The 24,514-nt window shown below is 39.1% G+C and overlaps 2 protein-coding genes across 3 annotated transcripts in view; one reads left to right on the forward strand and one right to left on the reverse strand.

The window, feature by feature from the left end:
• Positions 1-9: 9 nt before the first annotated feature.
• Positions 10-5,087, forward strand: LOC134664477 (U-scoloptoxin(05)-Sm1a). 2 transcript variants are annotated; one of them, XM_063521152.1, is made up of 4 exons: positions 10-193; positions 266-421; positions 939-1,079; positions 4,799-5,087. In XM_063521152.1, the coding sequence occupies exons 1-4, from the start codon at positions 133-135 to the stop codon at positions 5,008-5,010; spliced, it is 570 nt and encodes a 189-aa protein (XP_063377222.1). In that variant the 5' UTR covers positions 10-132; the 3' UTR covers positions 5,011-5,087. The 2 variants fall into 2 exon arrangements, with proteins under 2 accessions (XP_063377222.1, XP_063377223.1); XM_063521153.1 differs by lacking the exon at positions 939-1,079.
• A 1,117-nt stretch (positions 5,088-6,204) lies between these two features.
• LOC134664484 (coronin-2B-like) overlaps positions 6,205-24,514 on the reverse strand; it is a 38,717-nt gene continuing 20,407 nt past the window's right edge. The window contains exons 3-13 of the mRNA XM_063521160.1: positions 20,188-20,304; positions 17,718-17,867; positions 15,493-15,657; positions 14,700-14,906; positions 13,580-13,684; positions 12,553-12,690; positions 11,061-11,163; positions 10,299-10,474; positions 9,481-9,636; positions 9,334-9,372; positions 6,205-8,692 (exon numbers count right to left, since the gene is read on the reverse strand). Of these exons, the coding sequence (XP_063377230.1) occupies positions 8,555-8,692; positions 9,334-9,372; positions 9,481-9,636; positions 10,299-10,474; positions 11,061-11,163; positions 12,553-12,690; positions 13,580-13,684; positions 14,700-14,906; positions 15,493-15,657; positions 17,718-17,867; positions 20,188-20,304 (1,494 nt within the window). The 3' untranslated portion in view covers positions 6,205-8,554. The remainder of the gene's footprint in view (positions 8,693-9,333; positions 9,373-9,480; positions 9,637-10,298; positions 10,475-11,060; positions 11,164-12,552; positions 12,691-13,579; positions 13,685-14,699; positions 14,907-15,492; positions 15,658-17,717; positions 17,868-20,187; positions 20,305-24,514) is intronic.

The raw sequence follows: 24,514 nt of genomic DNA on the forward strand, positions 1-24,514 counted from the left end.
ATATTTTTTATCTGTGGTTGTGCGTGTTGTGTTTTGTACGTACGCCGCTACCGCAAATTGAATCATTTTCTATTGATTTTTCAATGTAACTACAACTTTCTTTTATTAATTGACAGTAAACATTCCATAATAATGATGCATTTGTACAAATCAGTACTTTTTCTGTCTCTGACACTTACATCATTGAAGACAGGTAAGTTTAGGGCGTTGTTTCCTAATCAAAACTTTAAATTTTTCTTTTGTTTTAATTTTTTTGTTTTTTTAGTTGAATCAATAAACTGCTATCAATGTTCGGGGACGGACTCTGAAAACCCTTTTGAATGCAATGAATATTTTGATAACGACATAGATATATTACCGAAGGACTGTTCCGATATTCATGATGCCCAGTATTGTATAAAACACGTCGGACGGTACGAAGGTGAGAACTTTGGGTTGAATGGGTTCAGAAGTTCGATGGTGGTGGTGTAGGTACTAAATATTTAACAATATATCTTAACCTCCTAAGGACTAACCCCCTTAGTCACCAAGTATATAATTCACCGGGTTTAATTCACAGTTTTACTAGTCTTATATCGAGTAGGATATGAATATGGACCTTGATAAGTTAAAAACAATACAAGAGGTAATCACGGTCCATATCCCAGTCGATATAAGTCAAGCAAGATAAAAAAGTTTAGCATAGAGAGGTTAGATGTAGATGTAGTGTAGGGACGCCCGGCCGGAAGCAGGCAGGCTGTCGATCGCTTGTCGCGTTCATTCAGCCAGGTTCCCTGGAGTTGGAGCTGCAGGTTACTGTCCCGGTGGCATTCCCACACTATTCTCAAGTCTTCTTGTTTTCCTGCAGAACAGAAGGACTTCTTTGAGTTCGATAGAGAGGTTAAGGTGTGTGTGGTAACTAATTAAATATCTATTTACTAACCAATGAATTATACTAGTTGTAGCTATAGATTGCTATCAGTGCAATTCCTCAACTACGATGGAGTGTGGTGATGCCCTCATGCACCTGGATGGGGGAAGTCTGAAGCCTACTTCCTGTGAACATGTATTTAATGCTCAATTCTGCATAAAACATACAGGTTCCGTTTCAATATCGGTTGATTTGTTTTATGCACTATGGTAAAGCCACACAAATTAGTAGTGTCCGACCGAAGGTTCGGTTTCGGTTTCGGCCAAAAAATCATGTTTCGGCTGTAGTTTCGGTTTCGGCCAAAAAACGGCCGAACCTTTCGGCCGGGCCGAAACTTACGAATTGGTACTTCGTACTATGAAACTAAACATGTGACAAAGATCTAAAGTTGGGGAACAAGTAGGACAACAATATTAATATACTGATTTATGTATACATACATAAATTAATTGATTTATTATAAAATACAATTCTCCTAATCAAGGCGTCACTGGACGGGCGACGCAGTCTTAATGTGTATAACTAGTGGAGTGGCCAAGTTGAATAATAGCAACTTTCGTAGGACTAAAAAGGTTTATACCGACAAGTGGTATTGTTGGAATCAGCATGGTCTACTGATTATCAAAATGCATGTTGTCGCTTCATAAAGTGGTGGAATGTGTTTCTATGACGTTATAAAGTCGGCAGTACAAAATTGTAAACTATTTTCTTTTAAACATACCATGTGGGGTACCAAATGTAAGGGCTTTGTGAGTAAATTACAAATGTAATAACATAGTCTAACAAGTACCTAATTCTCTTACTTTTTAATATTTCTGGCTAATTATTTTTGAACATTATATTCACAGTCACTTGGTATGTATTTTAGGGCCGGCCTAAAGCAAACGGGGTGCACAAAAAAACAGAATTTTTTGACCAAAACTGCAAAATATATAGGAATCGTAAAAGACAGAAAAAAAACAATCAAAACGCTAAAATAAGCATGGTTCGTAGGAAAAACTTTTCTCTAAAATCGAAAATGGCCAAGATATTTGACCCGAAAGTTGGGAAAAATCTAGAACAGTAGGTACAAATTTCCATGAATGTTGTGTCAGTCTTCTTCTTCTTCTACCTAGCGTTATCCCGGCCTTTGCCAGGGTCCGCTTTCCTACTTGCTTTCCTCCACTTTGCGCGATCCTGGGCGTCGTCTCGTGTGAGCCCGTTCACGCTCATATCTGCTTTCACGACATCGAGCCATCGCTTTTTTGGTCTGCCGCGGGGTCGGGGGCCGTCAAGGGCTAGGTTAAGGCATATGTTTCCTACGTAGTCAGCTGGCCTGCGGCAAACGTGGCCGAACCACCGGAGGCGACATTCTTGGAGCTTCTCCGCTACGTCACGGACTGCGAGGCTGCCACGGATGTACTCGTTACGGATGCGGTCAGCGCGCGTAACGCCGCACATCCATCGCAGCATCTTCATCTCAGTAACGCGAAGCTCCTGAACATGCCTTCCAAGAACCGGCCACGTCTCGGCGCCATAAAGTAGGACTGGACGGATAATGCACTTATACACTAGCCCTTTGAGTCTAAGCGGAATGTTGTGTCATTATAACATCTATTTTTTATTGTGTTATCGTAGAGAATACGCTAAAATAAGCATGTTTTGTATGAATAACTTTTCTCTAAAATAAAAAATGGTGCTTGCTGATGCTTATTTTAGCGTATTCTCTAGGATAACATCATGAAAAATAGGTATCATAATAACATCACTCTGATGATTTTTTTTCTAAGTGCTGCAACCCCTTTGCTTTAGTCCAACCCGGTATAATCCTTTTCGGTCCTACGAAAATTGTAAATAAGGTAATTTCTACGAATTGGCCTCTCCTCTAAAAAGCGGTTTTGTGACATATTTTCAACGGTTTTCACAAGTCAACAAAAGGTTCGGTTTCGGTTTCGGCCGAAACTGGGGCCAAAGCCGAACATTCGGTTTCGGTTTCGGCAAAAAAACATGTTTCGGTCGGACACTACAAATTAGTAGTAGTAGTAGTAGTAGTAAAATACTTTATTGTACAAAAAGAAACATAAAACATGAAAGAACACACATCATTAGTCAAATTTTTCTGTGAAGATTTTTCATTACGCAACACCATATTTTATTTTCTGTTGCTTATCAAATCTTTTTCAGAGATTTGGTTGGTTATTGTTTTATTTTACAATGATCATAGTTTTGAACTCAACTCACCATGGTTTTTGCTTGAAATATTTTTTTTTTATTTACTTAAGGGGCTATTCATAAATTACGTCATTTCAAATTAGGGGGGTCTGAACATCGGATGACGGTAGCATGATGTAGGAGGAAACGGGATCATTCGAAGCATGATTTTTGGATGATTTTAGAGGGAGGGGGGGTCAAAAACCCATGTCGTAATTTATGGACAGCCCCTAACACAATAATTTCTTACCAACAACCTTAGTTACTGACAATTATGCACCTAACTTTAAACTACACTAACAGTTAATGTTTATATTAAAACCCTATTCTAACAACAATTACTATGTATTAATTTCACAGTTTGACAGTTATGAAATGCACTGGGTTTTCGGTCTTACAGCCTATGCACTCTCGCTTTGCATACAATAGGTAAGTAATGCATGCTTGTTAACTTAATTTTGGCAGAAATGGGTGCTGTAATTACATGTACTGCAAAGATTTCATTTTCACAGTAATATATAATAATAATACATTCCCTGATCTGTTTGTTGAACAGTGTCCAGATATTTTGTAAACTAGTTTCATACAGGGACCCCTACAACCCTTTCCAGGACAATAAATAGTACATTATTGTCGAGGCTCGGAAGTAGCTACTTGCAGGCTGAGGATTCGTTTTAAACGGACGACCTTGGGAGTCCGTTTAATTGAATCCGAAGCCAGCAAGTAGCCTTCCAGCCGAGTCATATATAGTGCTTTTCTCAAAAATGGTGCAAGAAATATAAATATTATAGAAATATTTTACAAAAGAAACGTTCTTACATATATATTTTTACAGAGAAAAGCCCTTGCCGCCTTATTATTTTTTTTAAATAAAAAAATAGAAGTGTATTTTTCTGCCAAAAATACGCCAACCTATTTGAGACATCTAAATAGTCGCGGTACTAATCATCTGTTTGGCTGTTTAATGGGCCTGTGCCTTCATTTGATATGGTCATTTCAACTTTTAAAAAGTTTGGAACTCGACAAATAATGGAATTTGTATGCAACATTGCAGTCCCAAAGTCGAGACTGCAATGTTTTTAACTTTTTAATTTTTGACTGACCATAAACTACGCACTTCGCGACCTATTTTTTAGACGGCAAAGTCGACTTTGCCGTCCATTTTTGAGAAAAAACCTTTTAATGGCTTACCCCGGCTACTCACGTAACGATAAATCGTTGCGATAAAACTGTGCAGTCCGACTGTGCAGATAAATCGAACCGTGTGTATGTCGATTATCGTAACGATTTGTCATACACACGGTTCGATTTATCTGCACAGTCGGACTGCACAGTTTTATCGCAACGATTTATCGTTACGTGAGTAGCCGGGGTTAGTTCCTTGAATAATCACAACTGCCTTACCTTAAATACGACTTATAAACCGCTTATAATAAATACCTCTCGTGTTGAATGATGGTCCCTTATGATATAACAGGGTTAGCCTCATTCATCATATCAGCCAAAGGACGTCCACTGATGGACATAGCCTAATTAATGGGTTTTAAAACAATAAGAAAAACTTTATGAAAAGCCACTTTAAACCCATTGAAGGGGATATTTAACGGATATGGTTACATTATATTTGACAATCTCAACCTGTTGTAATATTACATATTCAGCCTTCAAAACTTATAATTACAAATGATTCTTTTTCAGGTGGCATCAGCACAAAAAGATATTGTTCATCTTTAGATCTTGGCAACTACTGCAACTATGTGCAGCAACCCGGAGACAAACTTGAGTATAGGACTTGCATATACACCTGCAGTAGTGATGGCTGCAATGCTGCAACTGGTTTAACTATATCTACTGCAGTGTCGGCAGTACCCTTCTTAATAGTCGCTTACATACTAGGATATATGTCATAATAAGTTTTTTAGGGAAAGTTGCTTTAACTTTGATGTTTTTGAAATGCATTTAAAATTTCCGTGTTTGAAGCCAAATATAGTACATTATTGTCGAGGCTCGGAAGTAGCTACTTGCAGGCTGAGGATTCGTTTTAAACGGACGACCTTGGGAGTTCGTTTAATTGAATCCGAAGCCAGCAAGTAGCCTTCCAGCCGAGTCATATATAGTGCTTTTCTCAAAAATGGTGCAAGAAATATAAATATCATAGAAATATTTTACAAAAGCAACGTTCGTACATATATATTTTGACAAAAAAGCCCTTCCCGCCTTTTTTCTGCCAAAAATACGCCAACCTATATATTTGAGACATCTAAATAGTCGCGGTACTAATCATCTGTTTGGCTGTTTAATGGACCTGTGCCTTCATTTGGTATGATCATTTCAACTTTTAAAAAGTTTGGAACTCGACAAATAATGGAATTTGTATGCAACATTGCAGTCCCAAAATCGAGACTGCAATGTTTTTAACTTTTTAATTTTTGACTGACCATAAACTACGCGCTTCGCGACCTATTTTTTAGACGGCAAAGTCGACTTTGCCGTCCATTTTTGAGAAAAATAAAATAACATCATCACAAGTACTTAGCACTCCATACAAGTGCTTAGTATGGAGAACTAATATTACCAACTGTTCCTTTATTTATAAGTACTTTTACCTTATCTTAGTATTTTGTATAGTAATTGTGTTATTTGTCCTACATACAATGAAAATAAGTAATTTAAATGAATACTGACACTACGCAATTAACATATCTTACATTGCACTAAATATTATAATCATTCCAATTATTAATGTAATTACATTATGCCGTCCAATCCGTCCATTATTGGGACAATGCAATGTACCTTCTTATATGTAAGATTTTTATGTAGTTTATTACACGCCTGATATTTTTGTACTATGCCGAAAATTATACGAGTAATTATGCTTACAAATCAGTTACAAATAGTATTACCAGCATTTATAGAAAGAGTAGGTAGGTGATAAATATGATCAATAACAGAATCTCAATCTCTACTAATAGATCTAGATACTGTTTTGTATTTTTTGTACGTTTCGAAATGTGAAATAAAAATATCTGCCGTATATTTGAATTTTCTTTACCATTAGAAATAAGGTAACCGCCAATTATGATTAAATCAAAAACCTTAACTACTGTTCAAACATTTATTTGAAAATTTGTGCTACACAAGCATGATATAAAAATACATGATAATAAATATTAACACTGACTTAGCCGAGTAAGTAATCAAATCAGCTAATGCACAATAATACTTTCATTATACTTACTACAATAATTATGCCTTTTAGACTGAAATTGGAATGTAAATGTTTAGTACCGTTATTTTTGAGAAATTTGGGCCTTTTGAATAGTAAAGTTATATCAAATGGTTTATAAAACCATTGCTAAGCTAGTACGCTACATCATAATACTTTTTAATTCCTAGTCAGGTTAGAAGTTTCATTAGTCCGAAGATCTTTGAAAAACACTAGCACCTTAAAAATACAAGGTTTATTTTTAATTTACTTTTTAAGGAAACACTGGTAACTTTACCATTCTGAATTGTGGGTTAATTGCTTGCACTCAAATAGATTCATTCTAAGACTTTAATTCATTGCATACTTACAACAAAAGTTAAATGCCTTAAACTGGAATAATACAGTATAATGTTACAAAAACTACATAGAAAGCACATACACATCGTAATTATAAAATAACAGGTAACACTATTATCAAAATCAGACTCTTAAAACAATCACTAACAAAATGTCAACTTAACTGTAAAACTTGGAATAAAATTTATCATGTGCTTCTTAATAAGGTGCCTCCCTTTATATGATCGTAACAAACCATAACTTTTCCACCCTGATTTGAATTGCACATTAATTGTAAACATAATAACTAATTGTCAAAACTATAAAATCACTAATAAAAGAATGTAAACCATTATCAGTAAAGAAATACAGTATCAACAGATACATCATTTTGTGATAATTTAAGATTAGTTTCGTCATGGCGAAATAAAAAGCTTACATACACAAAGTAACATTTCTAAAATTTACAACACATTTTGGCAACTTTGCTAACTGTCGAAAATTCAATTAATGATGGAGGATGATCCATTATCCATATTATCATTGCTTACGTAAGAGGCCAATTGGAATGTGCATCCATCCCACCATAGCATACATTTTTCCGTTGTAATGTTCAAATTGAGAAGTTTGTAAAATTTTACATGAATGGTATAGGAGGACCACTTGTCCAAAAATCATCCCTTAGGTATTTATTTTATGGCCCCTAATGCTGGATGCAAGTTTTAATTTTTGGAAGCCGCCATCTTAAAGATTTCAAGCATAAAAAGTGCACATACAGACCTACATTTATCTACTGTGGCCATTGAGCATACTTTGTAGAACTTGTGACAAAATGACAAGACAATTTACATCATACACTAAGCGTCTTTACGGCTATTAGAGAGGTCATGGCGTCATAAGTCAATAAATGATTTACTAGCAAATAATAGCAGCACGTTATGAGCAAGTACAACATTAAGACATCGCACATTGTAAACTTGTACTTAATCATTTTTGATTTCTAACATAGTCCTACTAGAAATACAAGTAAGATTCTAGAAGTTCAGATGGAATGGTAGATCGATTATAGAGTTGCTAATGAGATCTTTCGTTAAAAAGGTTTGAGAAATCCTATCTACTGGTAGAAATTAGCAACGCATTCGTTTCATTTGGCATTTCCTACGAGCTAAAAACACTTCCGTTTAAGCTAACGTAAGTCACATTATTATCACTCTCAAACCTTGTACATATAAGGTTAATCCTTCAACCAGCTCCCTAAAGGGGCTCAGACTGTAATATCTTGTTACACGTAACGTAGCGGCGGTTATAGAGATTACTAAACGTAATGGCAGGTGTAAGTACCTAAACGGTATATAATTATATTCAGTTGTCGCGTTTTATCGCCTGTCGTGTCATGCATCACTTTTACACTTACATACTTGTTAGAACGTGACAGGAATGGTGACAAGCGATAAAATGCGAGCAAGTTATCGCTCTTGTGACTAATTTGAGTAATAGTGATTCAATTGCCTCAATTCCGTTGCCACTGAACTGGCTATGTTATTAAAGTGTTGTGTTAAAATCGTGACAGTTTAAATCTGTGTTTGGCTATATGTTCTCATGGCAATTCCGGTTATTAAAAAGAAGTCCAGGGCCTATAGATTGATATCTACAGGCACAGACGTTTATGGCTACATAATTTATTACCCTAGTACCATTTCTATCCACGAAAGTTCGGGAATTCGGAAATTCTATATAAGCATTAGCTCATAATTTCATGGGAAAATGTGCGATTTATTTTTGTGTTCGGTGATCAAGCATAAGTAAAAAGATTATTTCCTGGCATTATCTGCTTCGCCACTAGTTACGTGTAACCAAGTCCGTCGGTGACCAAAGTTTACAGTGTGCGCTGCACGATGGGCGCGTGTTTAAGAAGCGTCTCGCTGCATGTGCGACTGTAGGGCGGCAATGGTCTGCTCGAGCTCGCGCACGCGCTGCTGGCTGTTCGCCAGCTGACGCTTCACGATGCGTAGCTCCTCGCCTTGCCGGTTGAACGCGAGGCGCAGCTGGAATGGTAAACATGTAGTTATAATACTGTATCATGTATTTAGTATGGTTCAAAACGATATATATCGAAACAATGTGCTTTGCTGTGAATACGGAATGTCCAATACTTAGCGGTAAAAATCTTAGTTGTACTCGTATAAATGTGTGTAACTACGGTTAGTTAGTGGGGCCAGTAAGAATATATAAATTACACTATACAAGTCGTAAAAAATACAAGTCGATTATGCCTCGGACTTTTGTCTCAGGCTATGCCGCTTTGCACAATTAATCCTTAAACTGGTTTCCTGAGATAGCGGTGCCGTCATATAGCGGCCGTCTCCATACAAATACTACGACATCCATATTTAGCCGTATTATTTAGAATGGAGACGGCAGCGCTATCCTAGGAAAACCGAGCTTTAGGTCAAACTAAGCTTCTACAATCCCCTCAAGGTCAACCCCTGGTTTCCCCCAAGAAATATCACGGCGTCATTGACAAATGATATCAATATACCTCATTCTCTGTGCTGAACACGTCGCCTTGGTTGATCTGCTTGTAGAGCGGCACGGGCTCGGCCTCGCCGCTCTGCTTGCCGAACATCTTCTGTAGCTGGTGGAACTTTGTGTTCTGGTTCGCGCTCGTTTTATGATATCAATATACCTCATTCTCTGTGCTGAACACGTCGCCCTGGTTGATCTGCTTGTAGAGCGGCACGGGCTCGGCCTCGCCGCTCTGCTTGCCGAACATCTTCTGTAGCTGGTGGAACTTTGTGTTCTGGTTCGCGCTCGTTTTGTGATATCAATATACCTCATTCTCTGTGCTGAACACGTCGCCCTGGTTGATCTGCTTGTAGAGCGGCACGGGCTCGGCCTCGCCGCTCTGCTTGCCGAACATCTTCTGTAGCTGGTGGAACTTTGTGTTCTGGTTCGCGCTCGTTTTCTGGGACTTCTCTATCACTTGCATCTGGAACCAATAAGCTGGTATTTAATTTTTAGGGTTCCGTACCCGAAGGGTAAAAACGGGACCCTATTACTAAGACTCCGCTGTCTGTCTGTCTGTCCGTCTGTCTGTCACCAGGCTATATGTCATGAACCGTAATAGCTAGGCAGTTGAATTTTTCACAGACGATGTATTTCTGTTGCCGCTATAACAACAACTAAATACTAAAAACAGAATAAAATAAATATTTAAGTATCGAGCTTTGCTCGGAAAACATATAAAAACTCAATAATGCGTGTTTTCCCACAGATAAGACCTATCTAGATCGATTCATCGGCCCCGAAAAGTCCAAATTTCATCGAAATCGTTAGAGCCGTTTCCGTGATCCCCGGAACAAACAAGAATTGCTCGTTTAAAGGCATTAGATAGATAATAGATTAGAAAGATAGATAAGCAAATCGTTTCGACAGTTCTAAAAAAGAAACTGATTTGACTACTAGGAATACCTCATAGTGGCATTTCTGACCTGTATATCGTTGTGGATGTTGGCGTGGGTCTCCTGCCAGGTGGCGAGCGGCCGGTAGTCGGGCGTGGTTTCCCGGGAGAGGAAGGCGAACTTCTTGCGGTTGTTGGCGTGAGAAATTGATTTGACTAGTAGGAAAATTCTCTATTGTAGCATTTCTGACCTGTATGTCGTTGTCGATGTTGGCGTGTGTCTCCTGCCAGGTGGCTAGAGGCCGGTAGTCGGGCGTGGTTTCCCGGGAGAGGAAGGCGAACTTCTTGCGGTTGTTGGCGTCCTGCGGCTGCAGCGCCGGCGCGTCCTTGTTGCTAGTGCGCGGCTTGTGCGTCGATATCGTTACTCCTGCAATACAATTCAATACATTGTTATAATACATTAGTATCCTCCTCCTCGCGTCGTGTTCCCCATTGCTGAAGGGTCGTGGAATCAGCTTCATAATGTTTTGAAAAGATGTGTCCCGCCGAGTTTGTTGCCGGTTCCATATTGGGATAGCTTCCTCCAATTGAGGGGGGGATTTAAATCTTCTCGAGGCAGAGGTGTAGGGTTGGAGCCGGTATAGGTTTATTTGACGTTCATAAGTGCAATATGCCTACTTGAATAAACTATTTTTTTATCTTTATCTTCTCTTTGACGTGTCCCGCCAACTGTGCCTGATTTTGGTATCGTGAAGCGCAACATGCAGTTGGGTGTCTAGGGTAGAACGGATTTGATCTGCCCACCTCTAGGTCTATGGTTGGTGAATCAATAAATGTTATAGCTAACCGAAAATGTACAAAATATTAATTTACTTTTATTTAAGTACCTAAAGATACAGAGTATAGAAAACATTAGTTAGCTAAACAGTCTATTTCATATTGACAGTAAATGACTTATGTGTTACATATGTCCCATCGTTGTGAAAATGAATAGTGATTATAAATGTAGGTACCAGTCTTCATGCTAATGAGCACCGGCGGCGCGTTCATGCCGCTGAGCCAGTCCCGCGCCGACAGCGCCGGCAGCGGCGCCGCCGTGTCCGGGTACAGGTCCTCCTGCCGGGTAATCACTACTTGTAATACGCTGTTTATCAGTATCACACTTATTATTAGAGATGCAACGGATAGTTGTTTGGCTGGATACCGGATATTCGGCCAGCCAATCGGCCGAATATTCGGCCGGCGGAACTATACCTACATTTCAGTTTTCAGGTGCGCATTGTGCAGATTTTGACCTGTTTCGTAAGTGAACGTTCGCGCGGACTTATTTCTAGGTTCGAAATAAGTGCGCGTGCATGTCTGTGGAATGGTGCAATTTTAAAATAATAACGAGTACGATCGTGATTGTTTCTTAAATCCAATTTTGTTTATTCCGAAATCAAGCAATGTTACTATCCGGTATCCGGCCGGATATTAAAATAATGGCCATAGGCCGGATAACGGATAGTAACCGAATATCCGGTGCATCTCTACTTATTATGTTGCCAGAAAATCTTGATTTACGGTGGTAATTAAGTATTTACGTTCTAACAACGAGTACGCCACTAAGTGAAAACTTGAAAGAAATGTTGCAAGTAGAGATGCAACGAATAGTTGTTTGGCCGGATACCGGATGATCGGCCTGACAATATTCGGTATTCGGCCGGCGGAACTATACCTACATTTCGGTTATTTAGGTGCGCATTGTGCAGGTTTTGACCTGTTTCGTGGTGAACGTTGGCGCGGACTCATTTTTAGGTTCGAAATGAGTACGCGTGCAAGTGAGTGGATGTTTAAATTATTTTGAAATAAACGAGTACGATATGACCGTGACTGTTTCTCAAATCCAATTTGTTTAGGTACTCCGAAATCAAGCAAAGTTACTATGCGGTATCCGGCCGGATACTATATTAGGGCCGGATAGGCCGGTTACCGACCAGTTACACTCTCGCTCTTACTGCGGTAACATACGTGTGAATAAGACGTTTTACGTCACCGGTCATCAGTTTAGTTTGCGAATAGTATAGGCTACGTTTGGAACAATTCTTACGAACGACGGATAATGTTTCTGTACCTGGAAGCGTATTAAATCATATAGTAGCCGCAAACCAAACTAAGGATCGGTGTTACTTTCTCTCTCACTCTTGCTGCGATCACACAGTCATTACTTTTACTTAACAATAGACAAAGGATTAGCCGTCGGGGCCTGTTAGAAATCTACAAACTATACCTGGCTGGAAGCAGTCGGACTTGCGTGGCACAATCATGGCGATGGGCTCGCACAGCCCGCGGGACGTGTGCAGCTTGTAGAAGCGGAACACCTCGCATAGGGCCGTGTTCACGCCGCATTTTGGCATAAAACCTATATAGTAGCCATAAACCAGAGGACCGGGGTCATATCACTTACTCTCTCCCACTTGCTGCGATCACACAAGTGTAAATGAGACGGTCAATGCCTGTATGTACCTGGAAGCAGTCGGACTTGCGTGGCACGATCATGGCGATGGGCTCGCAGAGCCCGCGGGACGTGTGCAGCTTGTAGAAGCGGAACACCTCGCATAGGGCCGTGTTCACGCCGCGTTTTGGCATAAAGCCTAGGCCGCGCTGGAAAAGTCATAAAAGATAGTTCATTTACAATAATTCAACAAAGATAAATATAAAGATTGATCAAAGGGAGATAAACAATAAGTTATTTTTTAAGCGACAGTTTAAATAAACATTAGGTCCATTTCGGAAAGCATGATTTCTTGAACTTGAACTGGCTTTTTTTTTTGGCGTCTTTGGGAATTGGTAGCCGGCATAATAGGCTACAATAAACACATATTAATCATATTATTTACCCCTCCCCCCCTCCTTGTCACACTCGGTCACATTTGGCAAACCCCTCCCCCCTAGTGTGACGTCACATTTTTTCTACGATATCGCCAAATCGAATTAAGTGAGTACAGTCAAGGAATTTAAATTCCGACCCATTTCGTACTTTGTCACAGTGACAACCGTATGAGGTCTCTAGCGGCTTTCATATTGATTGTCACTGTGACAAAGTACGAAATGGGTCGGAATTTAAATTCCTTGACTGTACCTAAGTATTATTAATATTTTATCAAAATATTTTTGACGATATAAATATTAGTAATTTTATAACCCAAAACTGCTTAGGAAAGAAAATTAAACGAATAAAAACGATTATCGTTTTAAAAACTTGTTATTTCAATGTACAGCGAATAAAATAATTTAAACAAATTTTCGGTTACTGATGAAGTTAAAGTGACGTCACAAAGTTTGTGTCTCCCCCCTCCCCCATGTCACAATATGTCACATTTTCTTGACCCCCTCCCTCCCCCTAAACGTGTGATGTAATTAATGGATGACCCCTAATGAGGTTCCTTAACTTGAGAACCGTAGACTTTTATTATATGTGAGTGTGTTATGTATGTCCCATATAGCCGTGCCGTGTTTTAATATTAAGTTAATAAAAAACCATAATACTCACTTGGGGGTTGCCAGACAGAAACTGGTTGAGGAAGTGTACGTACGGAGCCTCGTCAACCACTTCGTAGTATCGTATGTTCCCGTCACCCTTGCCCGCAAGGTAAACCTGGGGACCAATTTACAATACTATGTAATTATTAACATTACGAATATTACGATATGGATGTAAATAGGAAGTATTACTGCAATGTTCTGCCGCCAGGGTGCAGCACTAGCTTCTCTAGTAAACCATAGAGTAACTTACACATACTGTGCCTTAAACTGTTTTTTGACAAGTTTTCACAGACAATAAAATATGACATTGATGCATTAAGGCGGTCTGTTAACAAGGGCCTACCAGGAAACGCGAAAATCGACATTTAGTTATCTGCCTCTTTATCGCTCGAATATGCAAGAGTGATAGAGAAGTTAGATAACGAAATTTAGATTTTCTTGTTTCGCGGTAGACTCCCAGATTGTGACGGATAGTGGTAGTGGCGCCTCCTCCGCAGAGTTTCGCGTAATATTCCCTATTGATTGACTTCGGTTTGTACCCCCCAATGGAACGGAGATGATATAAATGGATGATACATATATGCGTTTTAGGTATGAGGTTGTGTGCGTACAAACAAATGTTCCAATTTATCTTAATAAACAGTTTGACCGAGTCGCGGTTTTCTAAATACGATTTGTGATATCATAATTAAATTTAGAGCCAGAGGTTTCTCCAAATACTCAGAGCTTAGCTGCCTAAAAGCCTTCAGTGTTTAACTCACCATATTAGTATCATGGTCGTAGTAGGGGAACACGACGCCGGAAGAGCTGTCGATGGTCTCACAGGCCAGAGGTTTCTCCAAGTTGTGCTGGTCCCAGATCGCGTACTGCCGGTCGCTGTAGCGAGAGAACCCTGTTGTCAGCACTCTGCCCGAACTGCTAAGCTATGTAATGTGTAACTCACCATATTAGTATCATGGTCGTAGTAGGGGAACACGACGCCGGAAGAGCTGTCGATGGTCTCACAGGCCAGAGGTTTCTCCAAGTTGTGCTGGTCCCAGATCGCGTACTGCCGGTCGCTGTAGTGAGAGAATCCTGTTGTCAGGACTCTGCGCGAGCTGCCTAAAGCTATGTAATGTTTAACTCACCATATTAGTATCATGGTCGTAGTAGGGGAACACGACGCCGGAAGAGCTGTCGATGGTCTCACAGGCCAGAGGTTTCTCCAAGTTGTGCTGGTCCCAGATCGCGTACTGCCGGTCGCTGTAGCGAGAGAACCCTGTTGTCAGCACTCTACCCGAGCTGCCGAGGAATGTGCATTTAGACGCTTTGGTGCCTAGGTGGCAGGGGCCTTCCTGTGGAGTAAAAATACACGTTTAAGGCCATCACATGCGTCTGAAATTTGGATCGGATTGATGTGCTCTGACTGTTTATGTTTATGGGAACGAAAAGTTGCCAGGTAAAGATTACATATTTAATTGGCCTTCACACACAACTCCATCTGAAATCATAGAAATTTACACCTATTGTATTCGCATTGAAGTAACTATAGCTTACATACCATGACGATTGCCTCATGGCAAGGGACCGATTACGATTTTTTTTTTGTTAGAAGAGATCCATGTCAAGCAGTTCTTACAGCTGATGTGCTAATTATGGATATGACGACATGCAGTATACTGTATAGGAGTAACTGTGGCAATCCCCTGGCTTTTTGTACCGTCGGCGGAGGGCAATGCAAATGATATATTGAAGTTTGCGCGGGAGTTCTATAGCCCTGTAGCTTTAAGGTGACAGTCCATTTCCAACGACAGCTGCATTACTGTTCATTTTACTATGGAAATTGACAATTATACCGACGCGTTCAGTACCAGTAGTGCAGCTGCGGTCAGAAATGGAATTTATTTAATTACCATTAGGCTAATATGATAAGTGTCTTACAGAAAGCACGATCCCGCTCCTCGGTTCAATGACCCGCAGCTTCTTGTCCTTGCACGTGGTGGCCAGTAGGGAGCCGTCGCGGTTGAACGACATGCAGTAGATCACGTCGCTGTGGCAGTCGATCACCTTCACCGCCTCGCCTTTGCCCACGTCCCAGACGAAGATCTGAAAGTGAGAGTTAGGTGTATGAGAACAATGATTAGAATTAAGACATTCGCATGTCAACTGGAGGTGTTGCCGTTAATGTCAATTATCTAGATTAAATAAGTGATGAAACAAACAATGTATACGGGCAAAGAGTGTGGAAGGGCATCTTACAGCGTATCTTGAATAGATTTTCAAAGGAACTATTAAAACTTATATAAGGACGAACGAGTAGACAAGCAAGAACTATTATTAAAAAATACTTAATTAAAATAAGGGAACAGTCTACAGAAATCACTTAATTAGGTAAATGACCTATGTACCTAAAAAATTAAAAATGTATAAATATTATCTAGTATAAGACTCCTTAACCCAAAAAATCTTTTTTTAGTAGTTAAGTTTAATATTATATCCAAATCATGACAGCGAACATCATCAATTTTATCAAGGAAATTGATCAGAGCGGCCGCGTCTACGCCGCTGATGTAATGCCGCCATAGTAAAGCAAAAGCAGTCGCCATCCGAATGTCACCTTTAAGGTTTTGGAGACAACTGAGCTGTATAAACGTGCGTAGGAAAACTTATTTCGTGATTACACAATATAGTAACTTTGAGAGACGTCGCCAATTCGATACCAAAGCAGTACACTTTTGCAAAGCATAACATAAACATATTATAATATCGACGTCACACAGACGTCAGACATTAGCATATTAATTATAATAGCCCCATGTCAGCAGCGTTTAGTGAAGATGGCATTACGATTGCACAAATTATTGTTCGATTACGCACACCTTAATTGGTTTTGGTTATGATAATTATGATTTTCATTTCACACTTTGAAACAGGCGTTTGACAGAACGCGTGCTTTCAAGATGTAACAAGAGTATACTAAGGTCATATTAGGAAATCCCATCTTAGCAGTCTAAGAAAGTGTCATCAAATATAGACACGACTGTTGTTGTATCAGCTTATGTTATGAATTGACCGATTAATTGAGTTGTTAAGGCTCAATTAATAACTGCCGAAATTTACTTCTTACCTTTCTCCGACTGTAGTTACAAATGTTACAATACAAGCAGGTTTAATTTGATGCCCGAAACAAATTCGCGAACAGTTCTAGCTCGTTTCATATAGAATATAGATAACGGATTTCCAAACGGTTATGCTCCTAATAGTAAGAACGTACCGCGGCACATCATTTAACTAAACGAGTACTTAATCGCCCCATGCCGTCACGCGCGATTGTTGATTTGATGGTCGCGAGAACATTTCTAGACCGAATACATTGTTGATCATTATGCTTGTTTAATTGGTCTCTTCTATAGAGGGGCTATTCGCCTTAGGAGCTTAGTCATAAAACACAACATAGTTAATGGAGATACAACTCTTTTTGTACAATCTTTACACACAATGGTACAAGAAGTAGGATGTTTATAAACTACGCATGTTATGATCGGGCAAGGTAAAAAAATGTATACACCTATAATGGTAAAAAAGTCGTATTGATATCTATTATGATCAATTTAGTCTTAATACCTATAATATCTTGACGAAACGAATTACTTGTATGTAATCAAACGCAGTTAGTGGAATTGAAACTAAAACGAATTTAATTCCTTCCGGTTCATCTGAGCCCGATTTCTAGTCGTATTTTGGCAACCAGTTCGCCAGTAACTGCCCACCCTAAATTAAAAATGAATTCTATTCACCTATAAACAGAATTCATTTTAGTGTAAGGTGGCTAGTTATTGACATCTTATCATCATCATCATCTCAGCCATAAGACGTCGACTGCTGAACATAGGCCTCCCCCTTGCATGATGCGGGGTGAATGCCATAATCGCCACGCTCACATCACATCACATCGCTTGACATCTTATACTCAAAAAAAAATGTTTAAAGGTAAATAGAATTCATTTTTAGTTTAGGTTGGCCAGTTATTGGCTGGTGGCCAGTTACTGGCGAGTTACCCTATATCACAAAAGTATACTTTTAATATATACCTTTTTTAAATTGGCATATTTCATCAGTGAGGGAAACGGTTGGCTACACTTTGGTTGGCACAAAACCTTACTTACCAAGTAGTCAAAGCCTGCGCTCAGCAAGATGTTTTCGGCGGTGGGGTGCCACTCGATATACGCTACTCTGCGCTTGTGGCCGTGTAGTTCCACCAACCAATCTGTCAGATGCATGGAAAGACCGCCGTCGGGGATGTGCCATAATTTCACCTAGGACACAAAAAAACATATTTTTCAAAAACATTCATCCACACATTGATAACTTTAAACCACTTAACTTTTATTTAACTTTTTTCGGTGAAGGAAAATATCGTGAGGAAACCGGGCTAATACCAATAAGGCCTAGTTTCCCCTCTGGGCTGGAAGGTTAGCAGTCGCTTTCGTGAAAACTAGTGCCTCAATCAATAGGTCAATTCTTGGGATTACAAGCGGACACCAGGCTCCCATGAGCTGTGTTAAAAATGCCGGTATAGCGCGAGGAAGAAGACATGGATAACCTCACATGATTCACGCAACTGTAGTTGCGAGCTGTCACCCTTATTTTCACATAATAATAGATACAGGTCACTGAAAAATAGCAATCATGTGAGTGGATAACTTTAAAGGTGCTTTTGATTTATTTGCTGTTTTATCATTTTTTCTAACAATACCAAAACTTAAAATGCACTTAGAGAAATATTGATATGTTCCGTCAATATAACAGTTCTAAAAATCCACCCATTTTGTAAACTTGGGTATACGCAATTTTATTTCATTTTAATGTGTGCAAGTTTGTTATAATTTTAATGGTTTGAAGCCAGAAAAGACAGAAACATGTGCAACTAAATTAAGATATAGAGTACCTAGATCTTACACTGTGTCTTGAATAAATCTAGTAACACCACGCACACATTTACTTAATCTTATGTGATAAAAACGTGTTCATTGAGTGTATAGTGAATGAAAATCGTCAAAAGAAAAGCAGTATTGTGGCCAAACGATAGTTATTCAATCGTATTGTTCAACGAGTTGTGTCAATAAAAGAAAATTTTATTATAATCACTGTTATTATAGCACATTTTTATTGTTATTGTGCCGACGCAGGAAGAATGCATAACAGTTAATATTTATTTTTGTTCAGTTGTTAATTGTTAACACACAAAAGCTTATTTATTGAAAAATGTGATATAATAAACAACATTAATAAATGAGTAATTATTGTAAATAATTTAAAAACGTAGAAAACTATTACTTTGGCTAACCAATTAAAACAACGATTAAAATAGGTACTTAAAAAAACAGTAAATTGGTCAATCAGACCACCCCAGTAATTACTTAATGAGTACCAATTTGCTCGCACATCGCAATTCGCAATTGTATGTCTGTGTGAAAAAAAAAACAAAAAAAAAGCGCAAGCTGAAATTAAGGTGCATTCATTGGAACATTTGAAACACGAGGCAATGTTGTCGTTAAAGGGGATGTGTGGGTTCGAGATAAAGGCAGGGAAGGGTTCGAGATAAAGGCAGGTAAGGGTTCGAGATAAAGGCAGGTAAGGGTTCGAGATAAAGGCAGGTAAGGGTTCATAACACTGTACCTGGAGCACATGCGAGTAGCTTTAAAACTATTAAACTTTATGGAAAAAGACATGCGTGAATGTTAGATGCAATTTATCGCGTTCGGCGGGAGTGCCGAGCTTGTGTTTCGTGCCCCTCAACCCCTCAAGTAAGGGTAGACCTTATTATCGATCAGGGCCGTGTTGCATAATAAACTACAACTAATATTACAAGCGGAACTCCTTTTCTAACTTAACTTATTGGAAAAGGAGTTCCGCTTGTAATATTAGTTGTAGTTTATTATGCAACACGGCCACAGGCTTGACACGAGATTTGCCGCTCACGTACATTTGTTAACTTTGGACGCCTCGCTCGACTCTACTCAGTTTGTATATAAAGCGGCCAACGTAGGCATAGTTGTACGATGGTATTGGCACGCTTGCAAGTACAGTCGCCATCAGATATTTCGGAGCGGCCAAGGTGCTCACAAATATCTGAATATGCCTCTATTGTAGAGATGCAACGAATTGTTGCTCGGCCGGATACCGGATACCGTATATTTTGCCTGACCATTGGCTGAATATCCGGTATCCGGCCGCCGAATATTCGGCCAGCGGAACTATACCTACATTTCGGTTTTTCAGGTGCGCATTCTGCAGGTTTGACCTGTTTCCTAGTAAAAGTTCGCGCGGACTCATTTCTAGGTTCGAAATGAGTGCGCGTGCAAGTCAGTGGAATGATTAATTTTTTTTTAAATAATAAACGAGTACGATTATGACCGTGTCTGTTTCTTAAATCCAATTTGTTTACTCCAAAATCAAGCAATGCTACTATCCGGTATCCGGCCGGATAGGCCGGATACCGGATGGTAACCGGATATCCGGTGCATTTCTACTCTATTGTCAAAGCGTTAGGGTGTCCGTACCTTGGCCGCTCTGTCTGTATTATCTGATAGCGACTGTACAAAGCTTTTAAAAGTAAATATTAGACAAACTAACCGTGCAGTCATCGGAGCACGACGCGATGATGTTGTCATTGAAGGGGTTCCACTTGATGTCGAGGACTGGGCCTTTGTGACCGGTGACGCGGCTCGCGTTGAAGTCTAGGCGTCCGGTCTGAAAAAAGAAGTGGTGTAAGTAAAGGTGCAGCGAGATAAAAGATCGATAGGTAATGTTGTGTTGGCGTCTGATTCGGCGAGCGTTATAGACGACTCTGCACAAACTCATTTATACTCGAAGGATCAAATCAAAGGAGAAGGAGGTCGAAAGACCAGTTAATCTCCAATAGTTTTTGTAACTACTTAATTTATCTTTTCTGTTGCCACCGTTCGGCCTTATTACCTATTTCTTATAGTTTCCCTCGCTGCTGATTTAACAAAACTCATGTGGTGAGGCCCTTATCGTAAGACTTGCTGTCAAGCGGGACACATTGAAACTTACCTAAACACATCGCATCAGCCCTCGAAACATCAGTAGGTAATACGTGAGAAAAAGCGAGTAGTAACTTGTGACATATTTAACTGCAAATCCAGTGGCATAGCGAAGTTTTAATGAAATAAAGTTCAGCGCGGGAACCCCGCTGGTATTTTGGGGACGTTTGTGCCAGGTACCTACTTACCGGATTAGGATATAGGTTTATGTTTGCTTTTAATTTTGACGATGCGTGTTGCGAATGACATATATATTATGTAAAAACATTTGTTTTATTTTGTCAAAACCTGAGGTGGATGAGCTTTCTGTATTATGACGAAGCCTGCGCTGTGAAGACCAACACAATTATACCGACTAAATACAGTAGTTAGTTACTTAATTACATATAGATGAATTGTCAGTTACCGTGATAACATTTTTCCGACATACGAGATAAATTGCGCGAAAGTTACAAAACAGTCGGCCACTTTGATTTCGCAAACGGTGAATTAAAAACGTTATTTCGGTGATCCGAATTACAACCTGCGAACACAATTCACGCAATTATCTCGATAACTATTTAAATGCGCGAGATTCTGTCTTATTTCAAAACTACTGGTCTGACCAGCCAACCGTTATAAGTAAGAATAGGGCGGGAAAAAATAATCTAGGTGTGGTAACTCAGGATTTCTCGATATTTAGAAACTAAGTTAATTTACGACTTCATAATCATTATTTTTTCTGTGCACTGCTCTCTTCTAACAATACTTACATTGTATTAAGCGAGATTATGAGCGTCATACTCATTTGTTTCCCTTACCGGAGAATTGCCATTCTATATATAATAGGCTAATGTATATACGAGTAAGTAGAAGGCATTTATAGATTTATCGAAGAAAAATATGAGTTTATTTGTCCACGTTGTGTGTGTGTGTGTTGTTGTGTTGCGAGTCATAGTTACTAAAGAATGAGATGAAAAATCGTAAATTATAAGTACTGATTGTCTTAATTCCAGTATAGTTTTTCATTTCATAGACTGAGAGTTGCCATAATATTTTATGCTGCTATTGACTCAAGATGGAAAAAGTCCATCTAATAAAAGCCTCCGCAGACTTGAACAGGACAAAGTGAGGGAGTGTCATCATAAACGTCACATTTCATAGAACATTGATGACATCCCCACACTTTATCATTGTAAAAGCTTGGTCCGACTACGACGACTACGACTACGACGACTACGACGACGACTATATAGTCAGTTTATTCATTGTTACAAAACGTCTAGAATAGAAACTACCGGCAGATAAGATCGTAACAAAAAAACTAATTCGTCAGTTTCATTTGCATTCCCACGGTATTGGCTAATAATGTTTGATTTCAGTACGATCACGTGCAAAGGCCTCATTAATTATGTGGCATATTAACGTAGCCGTAGATTTAACAAACAATGCTTTAGTGTGCGAAAATATGCATACATTTGCTTATTATGTGTTTTGATTAGTGTGCGCGTGTCAAGGGTGAGTGATGGTAATAGCTAATAAGAGTTAAAAACAATTAACGATAGAAAATGCAACTTGTTTTCTACGATAGACGATCGGTCAAACTATTTTCAAGAAACTTTTCCACATTGCTTAACTCCTTCGGATGACCAGTTGGGAGAGTTTCTGTGACGATTTTCTCAAAAATTTCAGTTTTCTCATTCGACATAATACCACAGAATAAATAATAGTACTACCGTACAGAAAGGATGCTTCCTACAAAACCGAAGTTTGACAGCGGTTCAGGGTCGAATCATACTATCCCTTTCTAATATATGGCACTATCCCTTTCGGCTATTTAGGGTTGTCAAAATTTAAGTGATTATCTTATCTGTGGTCGTGCACGCAAAAGGAAGTCAAGTGGTGCCAACCCTAAAAATTGCTCGGAGCAATGCTGAGCCGAGCGGAGCCGAGTTAGGCCGAAGTCAGGAGTTTCGCACCCCTGATAATACACAAGTCGAGTGTGACCGAGCCTTTAATGAATGTATGCTCAACTCCTTCGGATGACCAGTTGGAAGAGTTTCTGTAACGATTTTCTCAAAAATTTCAGTTTTCTCATTCGACATATAATACACAAGTCGAGTGTGACCGAGCCTTTAATGAATGTATGCTCAACTCCTTCGGATGACCAGTTGGGAGAGTTTCTGTAACGATTTTCTCATAAATTTCAGTTTTCTCATTCGACATATAATACACAAGTCGAGTGTGATCGGGCCTTTAATGAATGTAAATATTTTGACAATCACTTTAGACGCTTGGTGTACCGTGACTAATAAGCAAGTCAATAAAAACTGGTGATCTATCATAAAAAGGTACATGTAAATGTACCTACCTACTATAATTGATTATTGTACCTACATTACATGACGTAACTACAGTGTTTATTTTTGTAGCTGACACAAGATGTATTAGTTTGTAAATGCTAATTTGAACACCTGACACTAAGAATAGTAGAGGATATTGGATATACCTACGATTCAATTTCCTAATATTAAGTTATCTAATAAAAAGCATCTTGGTGCCGTTTGAGGATATATTAGTTTGAGTAAAGAATGTCACATTTATTTAAAAAGCGGCCAAGTGCGAGTCGGACTCGCCCATGAAGGGTTCCGTAACAGCAAGTAACATAATAAAATTGCGGTTTACGGTTTATGACGTATTAAAAAAAAAACTACTTACCAAATCTTGTTGAAACCAATTTTCGGTGGAAGTTTGCATGGTAATGTACATCATATATTTTTTTTAGTTTTATCATTCTCTTATTTTAGAAGTTACAGGGGGGGGGGGACACACTTTTTACCACTTTGGAAGTGTCTCTCGCGCAAACTATTCAGTATAGAAGAAAATGATATTAGAAACCTTAATATCATTTTCGAAGACCTATCCATAGATACCCCACACGTATGGGTTTGGTGAAAAAAATTTTTTTGAGTTTCAGTTCTATGTATGGGGAACCCTAAAAATTTATTGTTTTTTTCTATTTTTGTATGAAAATCTTAATGCGGTTCACAGAATACATCTACTTACCAAGTTTCAACAGTATAGTGCTTATAGTTTCGGAAAAAAGTGGCTGTGACATACGGACGGACAGACAGACAGACAGACAGACAGACATGACGAATGTATAAGGGTTCCGTTTTTTGCCATTTGGCTACGGAACCCTAAAAATGAAAAATGTATGAAAATTGAAAGCTGCATAGACGGGAAAATTAACAATCCTTGAAAAATTAATTGATTTATTTGTTAATATTCTCGTTATAAGTATGTGTATTTATACCTACTTACATAAAGCTTCGATTAATCGTACTTATAAATGTAAAATCGAAAGTTCTAACATTTGGGTTTTTATACGCAATCGCCACGCCTTAACGTGATCGATATTAAGTATCCTGCATAAACCGTACGATGAGTATTTAAGCCAGCGGTCTCTAATCTACGGCCCGCGTCGGATCGAACTTACGAGCCTGGGCTATTCGATCAGTGGAAAGTACCAAATTCCATGCAAACTGGCCATCGAAATTCGAAATGGACGCCTGGCTGTGCACTTTAGAACACAAAGTCTGGCGAATTAAATATGAAATAAACCGACCGCACCTCGGCTTTCAAACTATTTTCGAAAAGTTGTTTGTCAAACTTATATTGTTTTCTTAAACAATTTCCCTCGGCCTTCGTATAATGAAGTAATAACATTCGTTGATGTCGATACATCACAAGAGTAATTGTCCGCACGATTCCTTGTCACGCGACGATTATTACTTAGATTTTGATATTTAGGACAACGGAAAGGAGATTATGGATCAAAATACCTAAGACTCATAAGTTGCCGAGCCCGCTTGCACATTCACAGCGATTGTGCATTTAGCAACATCGGTAGCGGT

This window comes from Cydia fagiglandana, chromosome 5 (assembly GCF_963556715.1).
Source record: "Cydia fagiglandana chromosome 5, ilCydFagi1.1, whole genome shotgun sequence".
In the NCBI taxonomy this organism is placed as follows: Eukaryota; Metazoa; Arthropoda; class Insecta; order Lepidoptera; family Tortricidae; genus Cydia; species Cydia fagiglandana.

Coding starts and splice junctions, on each gene's coding strand:
- LOC134664477 (XM_063521152.1), top strand. CDS start 133: ATGATGCATTTGTACAAATCAGTACTTTTTCTGTCTCTGACACTTACA. Junction 194..265: donor ACTTACATCATTGAAGACAG/GTAAGTTTAGGG, acceptor TTGTTTTTTTAG/TTGAATCAATAAACTGCTAT. Junction 422..938: donor ACACGTCGGACGGTACGAAG/GTGAGAACTTTG, acceptor GAATTATACTAG/TTGTAGCTATAGATTGCTAT.